Source organism: Taudactylus pleione, unplaced genomic scaffold (assembly GCF_031769625.1).
Source record: "Taudactylus pleione unplaced genomic scaffold, aTauple2 ptg000258l, whole genome shotgun sequence".
In the NCBI taxonomy this organism is placed as follows: domain Eukaryota; kingdom Metazoa; phylum Chordata; class Amphibia; order Anura; family Myobatrachidae; genus Taudactylus; species Taudactylus pleione.
Window position 1 is genome coordinate 5,574,534 of NW_028284660.1, and position 19,460 is coordinate 5,593,993.

At 44.9% G+C, this 19,460-nt stretch overlaps 1 protein-coding gene across 1 annotated transcript in view; it reads left to right on the top strand.

Annotated features, from left to right (window-relative positions):
• Positions 1–19,460, top strand: part of LOC148514828 (ovostatin-like) — a 306,413-nt gene that overhangs the window by 63,507 nt on the left and 223,446 nt on the right. The window contains exons 10-12 of the mRNA XM_088480956.1: positions 375–489; positions 2,903–3,018; positions 5,153–5,311. Coding sequence (XP_088337082.1) covers positions 375–489; positions 2,903–3,018; positions 5,153–5,311 — 390 coding nt within the window. The remainder of the gene's footprint in view (positions 1–374; positions 490–2,902; positions 3,019–5,152; positions 5,312–19,460) is intronic.

Sequence of the window (19,460 nt, forward strand, 5' to 3'; positions counted from 1 at the left end):
GAGATCTGGAAGTGGGAAGATGACGTTTTGCCTAAATTTCAGATCCGAGTCAGGTGGGAAAACTCGAGCCTGACTCGGACCCGACTCGGATCGGGGGTGCTCGGGGGGGTTCGGATTCCATAAATCCGAACCCGCTCATCCCTAATATACATATATCTTTTTATTTATTTTTTTGATGTTGGATCACCCAGTATGCATATTTAGTATGTTCTATATATTTTTTTGTGTGTATTATGTGTTTTTGAATTAAATTTAAATATTGCATATAATTGAAATCTTAAATAATTTTAGAAATTATTGCACAAATTATTGTTTGAAACTATTTATTTGTATATTGTTAAGGGACAAACTCTCCTATTTATATATCTTTACAGCTGGATGCTAATGGCTTTTACAGCAACATGATGCCCCTGGATATCTTTATACTGCAGTTATCTGGACTTGAAAGCAGCCTTAATTGTAATATCACTGTGAAAGAAAAGGGAACAGGTACTAATAAGCACATATGTCTTTATGGACAACACATTCATTTTACTCTTACCATCTTATTAACTCTTATCTAATTGTGTGATTTTAATAGACTAGTCATTTTTTTTATTACAAAAACATAGGGCCGAATGTGATAGGGTGAGAAATGAGAAAATGTGACAGTTTAGTAGTAAACTCTGACACTTTTTAAACACTGAAACTCCAGAAAAAAGATATGTGTGCTCCTACATACCCCCATGCCTGCCCCTACCTGTCCCCCATATCTGCCTCTGCCTGTTCACCATATGTGCCTCCTCCTGCCCTCATCACATATACCTCTGCCCATCCCCTCATATCTTCTTCTGTCCCCCCCATATCTGCCTCTGCCTGTTCACCATATGTGCCTCCTGCTGCCCTCCATCACATATACCTCTGCCCATCCCCTCATATCTTCTTCTGTCCCCCCATGTGTGACTTAACTGTGAATTGTGAATGTCAACATTTTTCTTGTTGACCTTATGTTGACCTTATGTCCATGCCATCATTCTGACCGGATACCTTTCTCATTACATGTATGGTGCACATAGGCTGAATCACAATATGGGGTCTATTTACTAAGCAGTGTTAGGAGACAAAGTGAAATGAGGTAAGGTACCAGCCAATCAGCTCCTAACTGCCATGTCACAGGCTATGGGCCAGATGTACTAAGCTCTGAAAAGTGATAAAAAGTGCAGAGTGATAAACCAGCAGCCACTCAGCTCCCAACTGTCATTTTTCAAACACAGCCTGTAACATGACAGTTGGGAGCTGAGTGGCTGCTGGTTTATCACTCTCCACTTTATCACTTTTCAGAGCTAAGTACATCTGGCCCTGTGTTTGAAAAATGACTGTTTGTCTCCTAGCACTGCTTAGTAAATAGACCTCTACTTGTTTGGTGCATTTTTTGCATAATTTGGGTTAATTTTGCTACCAACTCTGCATTAGCCACATAGGGCCTGATTCAGCAAGGAACGTAGTTGCTAATATGCATGCAATCGGTCGATTACTTCACACTGCGCATACATATGCATCGCAGTGCACGTGTGTGAGCCAAACGCTGCTTTCAGAACTGCGTATGCAGAGACTACGCAGATTCATGACAGAGTAATTGACAGGGAGCGCTGTTTGCGAGGGGGGGGGGTAGAGCAAACGCAGGCGTGCCAGTGTGTTTCACTGGCGATACCAGACGCTGCCTGAGGTCTCATAGTGAGGTGTGACCTGCCTTAACTGTGCGTATGGATCCGATGTTACTCGATGTTACCGATTATTTTGCTATGTTGGCCAAGTATAAGGATGTGAGTAAGGGGAAGTGGGCATCCCTATGTCAGGCTGCGATCGCAATGCGAATGGAAACATTTACATGTCACCGCTGATAGTAGAAACACAGTTGCGTGTGTATAAGCAGAATAGCGATCCGTGCTGAATCAGGCTCATAATCTGCAAAACCTTAACAATTACATGGCATCGTTAACAAGCCAACATTCACACACCACCTCACCTGGTAATTACCCCAACAAATTAATGTTACTATTCCCAGTGCTGTTACAGGGCTTTTTGGAACCATGTGCTGGCCACTCCCTCTTAGTGCATGACATCATGATGCGCTGGGCAGAACAGCACTTCCTGCAGCATCCTCAGATAAATATAATTTCATTGAAGGTACTGATTGAGTTCAGGTCACAATACTTCTATTATCCTAGAAAGAAAATGATTGAGAACTATGGAGCTGATGCAATGTACAGTAAATAGAACATGGGCTTCATTTAACCATGTACCTGCTGTGATCATTATGTGTTCCAGTCCACAACATAATGCGTTCAGTTTGCGCCAAATTCACATTACAAACATTTTGGACCTAATTTCTACCGCATTGTAGACAACTTTCTTTGCCTGCTGCAGGCACAATTGCTAGTAGATATCATTTCAATTCCTAAAGCTTCTCTAATACAACAAAAACATCCAAAACAGTTTCCCATCTTGCATACTCGTGCCACCCCCGTGACTCGCAACATGCCCCCGTTAGTTGTGGCCCTGCCCCTTATTGTGGCTGCAGTAAGGGATGCCGAGGCTGAATTACTTCCTCAGTCCATCCCTGCCATCCCATAATAGCTATTTATCATAAACAGATCAATTAAGGCAACACCGCACCCCCATCTCATCCCCACCACCACAAACACTAGTCTCATCTTTTGACCCAACGCCTTGCATGATGTTCTAACCCACAGCAACCAGACATTCTTTTTAGTTTAGTTTGACTTCCCCATGCTCCGATACTAACATCTGATTGATTTCACAATGCTTTTAGCCTTTATTAAAAATGTATGCATGTTTGACATATACATTTTTTTTATAATATGTCTAATGTTTCCCCTCTGGGCCTCTCTCTCTTTCCCAGGGATCCTGGTTACAAAATCCTGCTATATTTGGATAACCAACCAGCCCATTAATGTCCAGATTGAATATACCCCTTCTATCCGGTATTACAAGCGTGGCCTTTACTTTCGCCTAAGAGTGAGTGAATATCACACACATTATATCACTGGTCTTCTAATAGGTTACACATATTACAAATTCCAATTACAATGAAAGAAATTGATACATCATTTGTTAATTATATTATTTTTTCTTTTTCAAAAGGACAATTAAGTTGTCTTCTCTTTGAGAATAATGAGATCAGCACATACAGATGTGCATTCATACATCTAGCATCTATACGCTACAAGCGACGAGATGCCGGGCTCAGCTGAGACGCTCTGAGACTAGTAGTGCACTATATACAGTATAGTCGTATCGCAGACATAGCTGCTCATATTGTTCTAGAGGCGCTAACCTGTGACATTAACCACAAAGGAATTGTTATAACATCCCGACAGCTGTATCCCGACAAGGGAGTTAAGATAGGCCTCGAAATACCGACACCTATCTTAATCCTGATGCCGGAACACAGGACAGCTGCCCGAACAAGGTAAGTCCGGAGCTTCCTTAGTGTTAGCCGCTGGGGGAGAGGGGTTGGATTAGGTTACATAGCGGAGTTAGCATTAGGTTTTTTTTGGGGGAGGCTAGAGTTAGGCACCCCTAGGAAGGAGGGTTAGGCACCACTGTTGGGGGTTAGGGTTAGGCACGAAGGGGGGAGGGTTAGGTTTCGGCACTGTTGGGGAGGGTAATGCCGCACATCCATTAGGCGACGGCGAAACAACAGTACGATTATGACATCCCCTGTAGTGCCTACACTATGTCATTCAGTGCAGGCATCCTCCATCATCTCTGGACATGCCCAATCTGTCGATAACGTTCAGCCGATGATTGATTTCCGAAAGGACCAGCGGTAACGCGCATTGCTGGTCATTTCCGACATAATAGTGCACCATTTGTGCATTAATGAGCGATTGCACATTGATATGACACATGGATGCACAGTGATATGATACACAGATGCACAGTGATATGACATATGATGCACAGTGATATGACATATGGATGCACAGTGATATGACATATGGATGCACAGTGATATGATACACAGATGCACAGTGATATGACATATGGATGCACAGTGATATGATACACAGATGCACAGTGATATGACACATGGATGCACAGTGATATCATACATGGTTACACAGTGATATGACACATGGATGCGCAGTGATATGATAAATGGATGCATAGTGATATGACACATGGATCACAGTGATATGACACATGGATGCACAGTGATATGACACATGGATGCACAGTGATATGACACATGGATGCACAGTGATATGATACACAGATGCACAGTGATATGATACACAGATGCACAGTGATATGATACACAGATGCACAGTGATATGACATATGGATGCACAGTGATATGATACACAGATGCACAGTGATATGACACATGGATGCACAGTGATATCATACATGGTTACACAGTGATATGACACATGGATGCGCAGTGATATGATAAATGGATGCATAGTGATATGACACATGGATCACAGTGATATGACACATGGATGCACAGTGATATGACACATGGATGCACAGTGATATGACACATGGATGCACAGTGATATGATACACAGATGCACAGTGATATGATACACAGATGCACAGTGATATGATACATGGATGCACAGTGATATGACACATGGATGCACAGTGATATGACACATGGATGCACAGTGATATGACACACGGATGCACAGTGATATGACACACAGATGCACAGTGATATGATACACAGATGCACAGTGATATGATACATGGATGCACAGTGATATGACACATGGATGCACAGTGATATGACACATGGATGCACAGTGATATGATACACAGATGCACAGTGATATGATACACAGATGCACAGTGATATGACAAATGGATGCACAGTGATATGACACATGGATGCACAGTGATATGATACACAGATGCACAGTGATATGATACACAGATGCACAGTGATATGATACACAGATGCACAGTGATATGACACACAGATGCACAGTGATATGACACATGGATGCACAGTGATATGACACATGGATGCACAGTGATATGATACACAGATGCATAGTGATATGATACATGGATGCACAGCGATATGATACAGTAAAGTGTTCCCTGTCCCTGATAACGCAGTGTTTTTGTGTTCCAGGCTAGGCTAACAAATGAGAGAGGAGAACCATTGGGTGGAAAAATAATTACTGTAGAGGTCGAAAGAAAGTTTATTAAGACCGCAACAACAGATGCCGACGGGATGGCCGACTGCGGAATAGATACCTCATCCTACTTTAAACCGTACATTACTATCCGTGTATGTATACTGTCCATACCTCAGATGACTTTACTTTTATCATTCAATGGAATTTGCGCTGTTTAAACAGTCTAATGTCTCTCTGCTATCTTTTCATAACTGAAATATATTCCAAAATCTTACAGTGCAATCATATTATTACTTCCAAGATCACTTTATTACTTTGCAGATGCTCTCTGCAACTCTTGCTAAATACAATGTTTCCGTATATTGGGTGCAGGGTATTCTGTGCACACGGGCCCCCCATACCACACACTATGCACCCATATAATTATAAACACCTCTCCAGAGATCCGCTATGACGCTGCTGCAGCAGAAGTCAATAGGAAAATAGCGCAGTAGCCATTTTCCCAGAGATTTGCGCAAAAATTTTCCAACAGTCTAGTATGTTCATTATCTACGTACATTTAACGATGAAAATCAGGCTTACATGTATTAGAGGTAGTTTAATCCCTTAGGGCAACCCCTGAGGAAATCCTTAGCAATCTTAAAGGAATGAAACGCATTGGGTGTGTGGAATCTTATCTACCTCCAAAACAGATAAGCCTGATTTTCATATTTTAAATGTACAGAGATAATGTATTGTTTTATATAGAATACATACGGGAGACCGGCAGTCAAGATGCCGGTGGCCAGAAGACAGACAGCGTCATCCCGATGCTCAGACTCCTGATACGGGCTCGGTACATATCCTAAGTACCCTCCCCCCTTCACCCTCTAACCCTAACCCTCCTTTCCTGCAGCCTAACCCTAACCCCCCCCGCACAGCCTAACACTAACCCTCCCCCTTGGTGCCTAAACTTTACCCTCCCCCCTTAGTGACTAACCCTAACCCTTTGCCCCCCACTGTTGTCTAAACCTACCCCCCCCCCCCCTCCTGGACACCTGTTCTCGGCAGTGTCACACCGACCCTGTGCAGAGGCCCCTCTGTGTGTGTGTGGGCCCCCGTGGTGACAGCCCTTGTTGCCTCCCCATTAATCCGGGCCTGTATCAGAGTATTTCCAGAAACACTGAAGGTTTTCATGGGCTTCACTGCAATCCATATCTGGATGGTTTATTGAACATACCTGGTGATATCTACCTGAGATAAAGAGCAAATACAATTAAGCTACAGTACATAGAATTATTTTGTGGTACACATATTAAACTGCCTGTTGATATATTAACACTGAAGGTGCTTTATCTTTATATATATATATATATATATATATATATATATGTATATATATAATTATATATATATACATTAGGGGTGTGCACCGGCCAGTTTTCGTGTTTTGTGTTTTGGTTTTGGATCTGGATCTTTCTTCGTGTTTTGGATCTGGATTGGTTTTGCCAAAACCACCCTTCCGTGTTTTGGGTTCTGGGTTTTGTGTTTTGGATCTGTATTTTTTTTAAAAAAAGCATAAAAACAGCTAAAATCACAGAATTTGTGGGTTTTTCTGCTCCTATGCTATTATTAACCTCAATAACCTTAATGTCCACTCATTTCCAGTCTATTCTGAACACCTCACACCTCACAATAGTGTTTTTATGTCCAAAAGGTTGCACCAAGGTAGCTGGATGACTATCCTAAGAGATACGAGTGGGCAGCACAAACACGTGGTCCATCTAGGAGTGACACTGCAGTGGCAGACAGGATGGCAGTTTGAAAAACTAGGCCCCAAACTATACATAATGCAAAGAAAAAAAGAGGTGCAAGATGGAATTGTCCTCCCACCCACCCTTATGTTGTATAAACAGGACATGCACACTTTAACAAACCAAACATTTCAGCGCCAGGGTCTGCCACACGACTGTGGCTGAAATGATTGGTTCGTTTGGGCCCCCACAAAACAAGCTGGCAATTAATCTGTCCCTGCACAAACTGGCTCTACGGAGGCAAGATGTCGTCCTCATCCTCCTCATCCACCGATTCCTCACCCTCTTCAGTGTTGTGTACATCCTCATCCTCACAGAGTATTAATTCGTCCCCACTGGAATCCACAACCACAGGTCCCTCTGTACGTTCTGGAGGCTGGTCTCCCTGGAAGAGTTGATAATTCATTTTATGAACATCATCTTCTCCACATTTTGTGGAAGCAACCTCCTATGCCTTTCACTGACAAGGTTCCCGGCTGCACTAAACACTCTTTCGGAGTACACACTGGAGGGGGGGCAACTCAGGTAAAATAGAGCCAGTTTGTACAGGGACCTCCTAATTGCTTCTTTTTCCTGCCAGTACAGGTACGGACTGTCTGACATGCCTACTTGGATGCTGTCACTGATGTAATCCTTTAACAGACAGATGCACGCTTGTCGCTGCTGCTTTGAGGATGCAAGTGCGGCTACAGCCCACACAATTCACAAAGACAGAAAAAAAAAGAAAAATATTTTTATTGTTTGTGGAGCGCACTTTGAGGGTCACACCACCCTTTAACAGACAGACGCACGCTTGTCGCTGCTGCTTTGAGGATGCAAGTGCGGCTACAGCCCACACAATTCACAAAGACAGAAAAAAGAAGAAGAATATTTTTATTGTTTGTGTAGCACACTTTGAGGGTGTCACCACCCTTTAACAGACAGACGCACGCTTGTCGCTGCTGCTTTGAGGATGCAAGTGCGGCTACAGCCCACACAATTCACAAAGACAGAAAAAAAAATAACAATATTTTTATTGTTTGTGTAGCACACTTTGAGGGTGTCACCACCCTTTAACAGACAGACGCACGCTTGTCGCTGCTGCTTTGAGGATGCATGTGCGGCTACATCGCACACAAGTCACAAACACATTAAAAAAATAGTTTTTTATTTTTTGGAGCACTTTGAGAGTTACACCACCCTTTAACAGACAGACGCAAGCTTGTCGCTGCTGCTTTGAGGATGCAAGTGCAGCTACAGCCCACACAATTCACAAAGACAGAAAAAAAAAGCACAATATTTTTATTGTTTGTGTAGCACACTTTGAGGGTGTCACCACCCATTAACAGACAGACGCATGCTTGTCGCTGCTGCTTTAAGGATGCAGGTGCGGCTACAGCCCACACATTTCACAAAGACAGAAAAAAAAAGAAGAATATTTTTATTGTTTGTGGAGCGCACTTTGAGGGTTACACCACCCTTTAACAGACAGACGCACGCTTGTCGCTTCTGCTTTGAGGATGCAAGTGCGGCTACAGCCCACACAATTCACAAAGACAGAAAAAAGAAGAAGAATATTTTTATTGTTTGTGGAGCGCAGTTTGAGGGTTACACCATCCTTTAACAGACAGACGCATGCTTGTCGCTGCTGCTTTGAGGATGCAGGTGGAATCTAGATGGGATTTGGAACAGGGGACACACTACCTCCATCAATTGTCTAAATCCCACTGCACTAATGGCGGATACCGGACGCACGTCTAACACCAACATAGCAGTCAAGGCCTCAGTTATATGTTTTGCTTCTGGATGACTGCTGTCGTACTTCATCCTCATCGCTAAGGACTGTTGGAGGGTCAATTGTTTAGTAAAAGTAGTGATGTTCCTACTTCCTCTCTGGGATGATGAACAACTCCCAGCAGCAGCAACAGCACTAGGAGGAAGTGGTTCTTGATCTTTCCCTATTTTATTTTTATCGGAGAAAGTTTGGTCCTCCATTTATGTTATATTGATATATACGTGCGGCTAAGGCGCACACAAACACAGAAAATATTTTTTTATTTTTGCTGGAGAGTAGTGCACTTTGTGGGTTACACCACCCTTTAAGAAATGAGCCAGCCGGCTCTTTACTTACGGGACACAGGCGCACGCTTGGCGCTGCTCCTTTGTTGATGCACGTGCGGCTACTGCGCACACAATTCACAAACACAGAAAAAATATTTTGTTTTGGTTTGGACTGGAGTGTACTTTGGGGGTTACAGCACCCTTTAATTGTCAAGCCAGATGGCCCTTTACTTATGACACAGGCGCACGCTTGGCACTACTTTGTTGATGCACGTGCGGCTACTGCGCACACAATTCACAAACACAGAAAATATATATTTTTTTGGTTTGGACTGGAGTGTACTTTGGGGGTTACAGCACCCTTTAACGGTCAAGCCAGCCGGCCCTTTACTTATGACACAGGCGCACGCTTGGCACTACTGTGTTGATGCACGTGCGGCTACTGCGCACACAATTCACAAACACAGAAAATATTTTTTTTTTTTGGTTTGGACTGGAGTGTACTTTGGGGGTTACAGCACCCTTTAACGGTCAAGCCAGACGGCCCTTTACTTATGACACAGGCGCACGCTTGGCACTACTTTGTTGATGCATGTGCGGCTGCTGCGCACACAATTCACAAACACAGAAAATATTTTTTTTTTTGGTTTGGACTGGAGTGTAATTTGGGGGTTACAGCACTCTATAATGGTCAAGCCAGCCGGCCCTTTACTTATGACACAGGCGCACGCTTGGCACTACTTTGTTGATGCACGTGCGGCTACTGCGTACGCAATTCACAAACACAGAAAATATAAATTTTTTTGGTTTGGACTGGAGTGTACTTTGGGGGTTACAGCACCCTTTAACGGTCAAGCCAGCCGGCCCTTTACTTATGACACAGGCGCACGCTTGGCACTACTGTGTTGATGCACGTGCGGCTACTGCGCACACAATTCACAAACACAGAAAATATTTTTTTTTTTGGTTTGGACTGGAGTGTACTTTGGGGGTTACAGCACCCTTTAACTGTCAAGCCAGCTGGCCCTTTACTTATGACACAGGCGCACGCTTGGCACTACTTTGTTGATGCACGTGCGGCTACTGCGCACACAATTCACAAACACAGAAAATATTTTTTTTTTTGGTTTGGACTGGAGTGTACTTTGGGGGTTACAGCACCCTTTAACGGTCAAGCCAGCCGGCCCTTTACTTATGTCACAGGCGCACGCTTGGCACTACTTTGTTGATGCACGTGCGGTTACTGCGCACGCAATTCACAAACACAGAAAATATACATTTTTTTGGTTTGGACTGGAGTGTACTTTGGGGGTTACAGCACCCTTTAACGGTCAAGCCAGCCGGCCCTTTACTTATGTCACAGGCGCACTCTTGGCACTACTTTGTTGATGCACGTGCGGCTACTGCGCACACAATTCACAAACACAGAAAAAATATTATTTTTTTAGCACTTGGGGGGAGCACCCTTGATGGACAGAGCACCCCCTGGACAACACTACAGCACCCCTTTAGGACTGGGACACTGCACAGGACTTTGGAGTGGACACAGCCCCTATGGAGAACTGACTGCACAACACAGTCCAGCCAGCCCCAATGGACTTTGAAGTAGTGGACACAGCCCCTATTAACAACAGCAGCACAGCGCAGCACAGCACAGCACAACACTACTCTGCCCAACACTACACTACACTACACAGCCCAGCCAGCCCTAACTCCCACCCTCCCTCTTCACTGTCCACAGCCGAGTGAGAAAATGGCGCCGACGCGGGTACCTTATATAGGATCCAAAACCCGCGAGACCCGGAAGGCGGGATGATGACGTTTTGCCTCGATTTCAGATCCGAGTCAGGCGGGAAAAGTCGAGCCTGATTCGGATCGGCCTCGGATCGGGGGGGCTCGGGGGGGTTCGGATTTCAGAAATAAGAACCCGCTCACCCCTAATATACATATATATATATATATACACGGGGGTGGTAACAAGACCTCTCACATGTGTAATATTCTTTATTTCATTCTAATTTCCCACCAGGCCAGAGCAGGTAGACCACTACCTCCCCTCACAGCCATTAGACTGTGCCTCATATCAGTCATACTGTCCCATTATAACAACCTTGGTGATTTTCACTGAATATAATATACCAAATTAATTATATATATATAGTTAAGTAGATTAAGCAGCTATTCTTGTTAGCAGGAAATTACTCGTACTGCACAACCTATTGAGTATCTTGTTATTGTGAGACTCAGCATTTTGAAGTCGGCTCCATTGAAACAAAACTAACCAAAGTTAGTAGTTAGTGCCTACTTTAGGGCCTTATTCAGAGATGTACGCTAACCCGATGGTTAGCACACCTCTCCGATGGTGGGTGGACTGTGCATGCGCATGAGGTGTACTGCACATGTGCAGCCCTTCATCTGCTAGTTCACTCGCAGAGCCTCACTGCCGCAGTCTGATTGACAGGCTATCCTGCATTTGGGAGACCGAGCGGGGGCGTTCCTGGTCTGCTTTCCCAGAAACGTGGACGTTTTGTCCCCGTTTTCCGTGAGGGATGAGGCCAGGGTCCGCGTGGGTGCTTGGTCAGGCTGCGGTAAGCTTCAGCTACCGCAGCCTGGCCAGAGGGACAACAATCGCAACGTGTGTGACACCTCCTTCTGCATTTGCATTTTAAATGGACAGAATTTCACCGCGGCTTGTATGCGGTTTGTGTGCGGCTTGTGTGCGGCTGTGCTATTCCATCCATCTCTGAAAAAGTCCCTCAGCTCAGAACCCTGGCTGTCACCCCTGTGTATCTGCCGTAGTAACAGTCAACTGTTCAGTATTTATAACTGAAGGAAAAAGTTATGTTCATTTGTGGCTGATGCTGAAATATTGATATAGGATTTATAACATTGTCAGAGGAACAGCACAAGTTCCCTTCCCAGCCGGAGACTCAATATTATACCTTTATAGCAACAAGGCTAAAGTGGTTGCCCAGGAAAACAGTTATGCACAAGCTTTAGTAAATTTACCAAACAGGATAACAACTATAACAATAGTCATTGGATTCATAGTTTTACACAGATAACCAGGGTCTGGCTGGCAACTTTCAGCATGGGGGGCAAACACAAGCAAGTGGCCCCGGCTTTTCTACTAGTATATTGTGAAACACTCCCGAGCTTGGCCCTGTTAGGTTAATGCCATGTCCAGATGGCGTTACCCTATAGAAGCCTATGGGCTACAATTTAGCAAATTCTTCTGGAGAGGGGTGCTCCGGATCCCTCTCCGTTGGCCCATGGTGAGATATGCGCAGGCTGACAGCCGCACATGCACAGACCAAACCAGAAAGCTTCCAGCTCTTCACCAGGGCAGGCTCATATCAGAGCCTGTCTCCAGGCAAGAGGATTTTAGTAAATTTGAATGAAAATATTAATTTACACTAGGGGTGAGCGGGTTCGGATTTCTGAAATCCGAACCCCCCCGAGCCCCCCCGATCCGAGTCCGATCCGAATCAGGCTCGACTTTTCCCGCCTGACTCGGATCTGAAATCGAGGCAAAACGTCATCATCCCGCCTTCCGAGTCTCGCGGGTTTTGGATCCTATATAAGGTACCCGCGTCGGCGCCATTTTCTCACTCGGCTGTGGACAGTGAAGAGGGAGGGTGGGAGTTAGGGCTGTGTAGTGTAGTGTAGTGCTGCTGTTGTCCACTACTTCAAAGTCCATAGGGGCTGGCTGTGTTGTGCTGTGCTGCTGTTGTTAATAGGGGCTGTGTCCACTACTTCAAAGTCCATAGGGGCTGGCTGGACTGTGTTGTGCAGTCAGTTCTCCATAGGGGCTGTGTCCACTCCAAAGTCCTGTGCAGTGTCCCAGTCCTAAAGGGGTGCTGTAGTGTTGTCCAGGGGGTGCTCTGTCCATCAGGGGTGCTCCCCCCAAGTGCTAAAAAAATAATATATTTTCTGTGTTTGTGAATTGTGTGCGCAGTAGCCGCATGTGCATCAACAAAGTAGTGCCAAGCGTGCGCCTGTGTCATAAGTAAAGGGCCGGCTGGCTTGACCGTTAAAGGGTGCTGTAACCCCCAAAGTACATTCCAGTCCAAACCAAAAAAAAAATTATTTTCTGTGTTTGTGAATTGTGTGCGCAGTAGCCGAACGTGCATCAACAAAGTAGTGCCAAGCGTGCGCCTGTGTCATAAGTAAAGGGCCGGCTGGCTTGACCGTTAAGGGTGCTGTAACCCCCGAAAGTACACTCCAGTCCAAACCAAAAAAAAAAATATTTTCTGTGTTTGTGAATTGTGTGCGCAGTAGCCGCACGTGCATCAACAAAGTAGTGCCAAGCGTGCGCCTGTGTCATAAGTAAAAGGCCGGCTGGCTTGACCGTTAAAGGGTGCTGTAACCCCCGAAAGTACACTCCAGTCCAAACCAAAAAAAAAATTATTTTCTGTGTTTGTGAATTGTGTGCGCAGTAGCCGCACGTGCATCAACAAAGTAGTGCCAAGCGTGCGCCTGTGTCATAAGTAAAAGGCCGGCTGGCTTGACCGTTAAAGGGTGCTGTAACCCCCGAAAGTACACTCCAGTCCAAACCAAAAAAAAAATTATTTTCTGTGTTTGTGAATTGTGTGCGCAGTAGCCGCACGTGCATCAACAAAGTAGTGCCAAGCGTGCGCCTGTGTCATAAGTAAAGGGCCGGCTGGCTTGACCGTTAAAGGGTGCTGTAACCCCCAAAGTACACTCCAGTCCAAACCAAAAAAAAATTTATTTTCTGTGTTTGTGAATTTTGTGCGTAGTAGCGGCACGTGCATCAACAAACTAGTGCCAAGCGTGTGCCTGTGTCATAAGTAAAGGGCCGGCTGGCTTGACCATTAAGGGTGCTGTAACCCCCGAAAGTACACTCCAGTCCAAACCAAAAAAAAAATAATTTTCTGTGTTTGTGAATTGTGTGCGCAGTAGCCGCACGTGCATCAACAAAGTAGTGCCAAGTGTGCGCCTGTGTCATAAGTAAAGGGCCGGCTGGCTTGACCATTAAGGGTGCTGTAACCCCCAAAGTACACTCCAGTCCAAACCAAAAAAAAATTTATTTTCTGTGTTTGTGAATTGTGTGCGCAGTAGCCGCACGTGCATCAAAAAAGTAGTGCCAAGCGTGCTTCTGTGTCATAAGTAAAGGGCCGGCTGGCTTGACCGTTAAGGGTACTGTAACCTCCGAAAGTACACTCCAGTCCACACCAAAAAAAAAATTATTTTCTGTGTTTGTGAATTGTGTGCGCAGTAGCCGCACATGCATCAACAAAGTAGTGCCAAGCGTGCACCTGTGTCATAAGTAAAAGGCCGGCTGGCTTGACCGTTAAAGGGTGCTGTAACCCCCGAAAGTACAGTCCAGTCCAAACCAAAAAAAAAATTATTTTCTGTGTTTGTGAATTGTGTGCGCAGTAGCCGCACGTGCATCAACAAAGTAGTGCCAAGCGTGCGCCTGTGTCATAAGTAAAGGGCCGGCTGGCTTGACCGTTAAAGGGTGCTGTAACCCCCGAAAGTACAGTCCAGTCCAAACCAAAAAAAAAATTATTTTCTGTGTTTGTGAATTGTGTGCGCAGTAGCCGCACGTGCATCAACAAAGTAGTGCCAAGCATGCGCCTGTGTCATAAGTAAAGGGCCGGCTGGCTTGACCGTTAAAGGGTTCTGTAACCCCCAAAGTACACTCCAAACCAAAAAAATATATATTTTCTGTGTTTGTGACTTGTGTGCACTGTGGCTGCACGTGCATCAACAAAGGAGCAGCGCCAAGCGTGCGCCTGTGTCCCATAAGTAAAGAGCCGGCTGGCTCATTTCTTAAAGGGTGGTGTAACCCACAAAGTGCACTACTCTCCAGCAAAAATAAAAAAATATTTTCTGTGTTTGTGTGCGCTTTAGCCGCACGTATATATATCAATATAACATAAATGGAGGACCAAACTTTCTCCGATAAAAATAAAATAGGGAAAGATCAAGAACCACTTCCTCCTAGTGCTGTTGCTGCTGCTGGGAGTTGTTCATCATCCCAGAGAGGAAGTAGGAACATCACTACTTTTACTAAACAATTGACCCTCCAACAGTCCCTAGCGATGAGGATGAAGTACGACAGCAGTCATCCTGAAGCAAAACGTATAACTGAGGCCTTGACTGCTATGTTGGTGTTAGACGTGCGTCCGGTATCCGATATTAGTGCAGTGGGATTTAGACAATTGATGGAGGTAGTGTGTCCCCGGTTCCAAATCCCGTCTAGATTCCACCTGCATCCTCAAAGCAGCAGCGACAAGCGTGCGTCTGTCTGTTAAAGGGTGGTGACACCCTCAAAGTGTGCTACACAAACAATTAAAATATTGTTCTTTTTTTTTCTGTCTTTGTGAATTGTGTGGGCTGTAGCCGCACCTGCATCCTTAAAGCAGCAGCGACAAGCGTGCGTCTGTCTGTTAAAGGGTGGTGACACCCTCACAGTGTGCTACACAAACAATTAAAATATTGTTCTTTTTTTTTCGGTCTTTGTGAAACGTGTGGGCTGTAGCCGCACCTGCATCCTTAAAGCAGCAGCGACAAGCGTGCGTCTGTCTGTTAAAGGGTGGTGTAACTCTCAAAGTGCTCCAAAAAATAAAAAAACTATTTTTTTAATGTGTTTGTGACTTGAGTGCGATGTAGCCGCACTTGCATCCTCAAAGCAGCAGCGACAAGCGTGCGTCTGTCTGTTAAAGGGTGGTGACACCCTCAAAGTGTGCTACACAAACAATAAAAATATTCTTCTTCTTTTTTCTGTCTTTGTGAATTGTGTGGGCTGTAGCCGCACCTGCATCCTTAAAGCTGCAGCGACAAGCGTGCGTCTGTCTGTTAAAGGGTGGTGACACCCTCAAAGTGTGCTACACAAACAATTAAAATATTGTTCTTTTTTTTTCGGTCTTTGTGAAATGTGTGGGCTGTAGCCGCACCTGCATCCTTAAAGCAGCAGCGACAAGCGTGCGTCTGTCTGTTAAAGGGTGGTGTAACTCTCAAAGTGCTCCAAAAAATAAAAAACTATTTTTTTAATGTGTTTGTGACTTGTGTGCGATGTAGCCGCACTTGCATCCTCAAAGCAGCAGCGACAAGCGTGCGTCTGTCTGTTAAAGGGTGGTGACACCCTCAAAGTGTGCTACACAAACAATAAAAATATTCTTCTTCTTTTTTCTGTCTTTGTGAATTGTGTGGGCTGTAGCCGCACCTGCATCCTTAAAGCAGCAGCGACAAGCGTGCGTCTGTCTGTTAAAGGGTGGTGACACCCTCAAAGTGTGCTACACAAACAATAAAAATATTCTTCTTCTTTTTTCTGTCTTTGTGAATTGTGTGGGCTGTAGCCGCACCTGCATACTTAAAGCAGCAGCGACAAGCGTGCGTCTGTCTGTTAAAGGGTGGTGACACCCTCAAAGTGTGCTACACAAACAATAAAAATATTCTTCTTTTTTCTGTCTTTGTGAATTGTGTGGGCTGTAGCCGCACCTGCTTCCTTAAAGCAGCAGCGACAAGCGTGCATCTGTCTGTTAAAGGGTGGTGACACACTCAAAGTGTGCTACACAAACAATTAAAATATTGTTCTTTTTTTTTCGGTCTTTGTGAAATGTGTGGGCTGTAGCCGCACCTGCATCCTTAAAGCAGCAGCGACAAGCGTGCGTCTGTCTGTTAAAGGGTGGTGACACCCTCAAAGTGTGCTACACAAACAATAAAAATATTCTTCTTCTTTTTTCTGTCTTTGTGAATTGTGTGGGCTGTAGCCGCACCTGCATCCTTAAAGCAGCAGCGACAAGCGTGCGTCTGTCTGTTAAAGGGTGGTGACACCCTCAAAGTGTGCTACACAAACAATTAAAATATTCTTCTTCTTTTTTCTGTCTTTGTGAATTGTGTGGGCTGTAGCCGCACCTGCATCCTTAAAGCTGCAGCGACAAGCGTGCGTCTGTCTGTTAAAGGGTGGTGACACCCTCAAAGTGTGCTACACAAACAATTAAAATATTGTTCTTTTTTTTTCGGTCTTTGTGAAATGTGTGGGCTGTAGCCGCACCTGCATCCTTAAAGCAGCAGCGACAAGCGTGCGTCTGTCTGTTAAAGGGTGGTGTAACTCTCAAAGTGCTCCAAAAAATAAAAAACTATTTTTTTAATGTGTTTGTGACTTGTGTGCGATGTAGCCGCACTTGCATCCTCAAAGCAGCAGCGACAAGCGTGCGTCTGTCTGTTAAAGGGTGGTGACACCCTCAAAGTGTGCTACACAAACAATAAAAATATTCTTCTTCTTTTTTCTGTCTTTGTGAATTGTGTGGGCTGTAGCCGCACCTGCATCCTTAAAGCAGCAGCGACAAGCGTGCGTCTGTCTGTTAAAGGGTGGTGACACCCTCAAAGTGTGCTACACAAACAATAAAAATATTCTTCTTCTTTTTTCTGTCTTTGTGAATTGTGTGTGCTGTAACCGCACCTGCATCCTTAAAGCAGCAGCGATAAGCGTGCGTCTGTCTGTTAAAGGGTGGTGACACCCTCAAAGTGTGCTACACAAACAATAAAAATATTCTTCTTCTTTTTTCTGTCTTTGTGAATTGTGTGGGCTGTAGCCACACCTGCTTCCTTAAAGCAGCAGCGACAAGCGTGCGTCTGTCTGTTAAAGGGTGGTGACACCCTCAAAGTGTGCTACACAAACAATAAAAATATTCTTCTTCTTTTTTCTGTCTTTGTGAATTGTGTGGGCTGTAGCCGCACTTGCATCCTCAAAGCAGCAGCGACAAGCGTGCGTCTGTCTGTTAAAGGGTGGTGTAACCCTCAAAGTGTGCTCCACAAACATTAAAAATATTCTTTTTTTTTTTCTGTCTTTGTGAATTGTGTGGGCTGTAGCCGCACTTGAATCCTCAAAGCAGCAGCGACAAGCGTGCGTCTGTCTGTTAAAGGATTACATCGGTGACAGCATCCAAGTAGGCATGTCAGACAGTCCGTACCTGTACTGGCAGGAAAAAGAAGCAATTTGGAGGTCCCTGTACAAACTGGCTCTATTTTACCTGAGTTGCCCCCCCTCCAGTGTGTACTCCGAAAAAGTGTTTAGTGCAGCCGGGAACCTTGTCAGCGAAAGGCGTAGGAGGTTGCTTCCACAAAATGTGGAGAAGATGATGTTCATAAAATGAATTATGAACTCTTCCAGGGAGACCAGCCTCCAGAACGTACAGAGGGACCTGTGGTTCCAGCAGGGACGAATTAATACTCTGTGAGGATGAGGATGTACACACTGAAGAGGGTGAGGAATCGGTGGATGATGAGGATGACATCTTGCCTCCGTAGAGCCAGTTTGTGCAGGGACAGATAAATTGCCAGCTTGTTTTGTGGGGGCCCAAACGAACCAATCATTTCAGCCACAGTTGTGTGGCAGACCCTGGCGCTGAAATGATTGGTTTGTTAAAGTGTGCATTTCCTGTTTATACAACATAAGGGTGGGTGGGAGGGCCCAAGGACAATTCCATCTTGCACCTCTTTTTTTTCTTTGCATTATGTACAGTTTGGGGCCTAGTTTTTCAATGCCATCCTGTCTGCCACTGCAGTTTCACGCCTAGATGGGTCACGTGTTTGTGCCGCCCACTCGTGTCGCTTAGCATAGTCATCCAGCTACCTCGGTGCAACCTTTTGGACATAAAAACACTATTGTGAGGTGTGAGGTATTCAGAATAGACTGGAAATGAGTGGAAATTAAGGTTATTGAGGTTAATAATAGCATAGGAGCAGAAAAACCTACAAATTCTGTGATTTTAGCTGTTTTTATGCTTTTTTTCAAAAAAATACAGATCCAAAACACAAAACCCAGAACCCAAAACACGGAAGGGTGGTTTTGGCAAAACCAATCCAGATCCAAAACACGAAGAAAGATCCAGATCCAAAACCAAAACACAAAACACGAAAAGTGGCCGGTGCACACCCCTAATTTACACATTGAGCCTTTGGTGTAAAATATTTATCGCATCCGCTTTAAAGATGCGTATTGTGATAAATATGCCCCTTAGTAGCAGAAATTTGTGCTTACCTGCCATCCTTAGGTTCAATTTTGTGTTGTTGAATGTGAACCGTCCATCTATGCCAAATCTGATCGCAGCCATGCGGTGAGGGGGCACAGGTACAGATGAGGAGGGGGCACAGGTACAGATGAGAAAATGGGGACAGTGTAAGAGAGTGCAGGGGAGAAGGGGGAGAGGCTGCAGGGGTTAAGGGACCAGTGGGAGAGAGTACAGGGCAGAAGGGGGTACCTGTCAGAATAACAATGGAAGTGTTCCTGCCACTAGCTGTAGCAAAGGAGTATATAGAGGCTGGTGTATGTACAGTCTGCAGTATGGACATCTCGCTCTAGTCCACATCTTAAAAAAAAAAAAGTCACCCAGCCAACAGGCGGCCCCCAGGGAACTTCCCGGTGATGCCTACGGCCAGTCTGCTACTTGCAGCATGCCATCGAAAGGTGTGTTGTGCTGTGGGGCATGTCTACCGC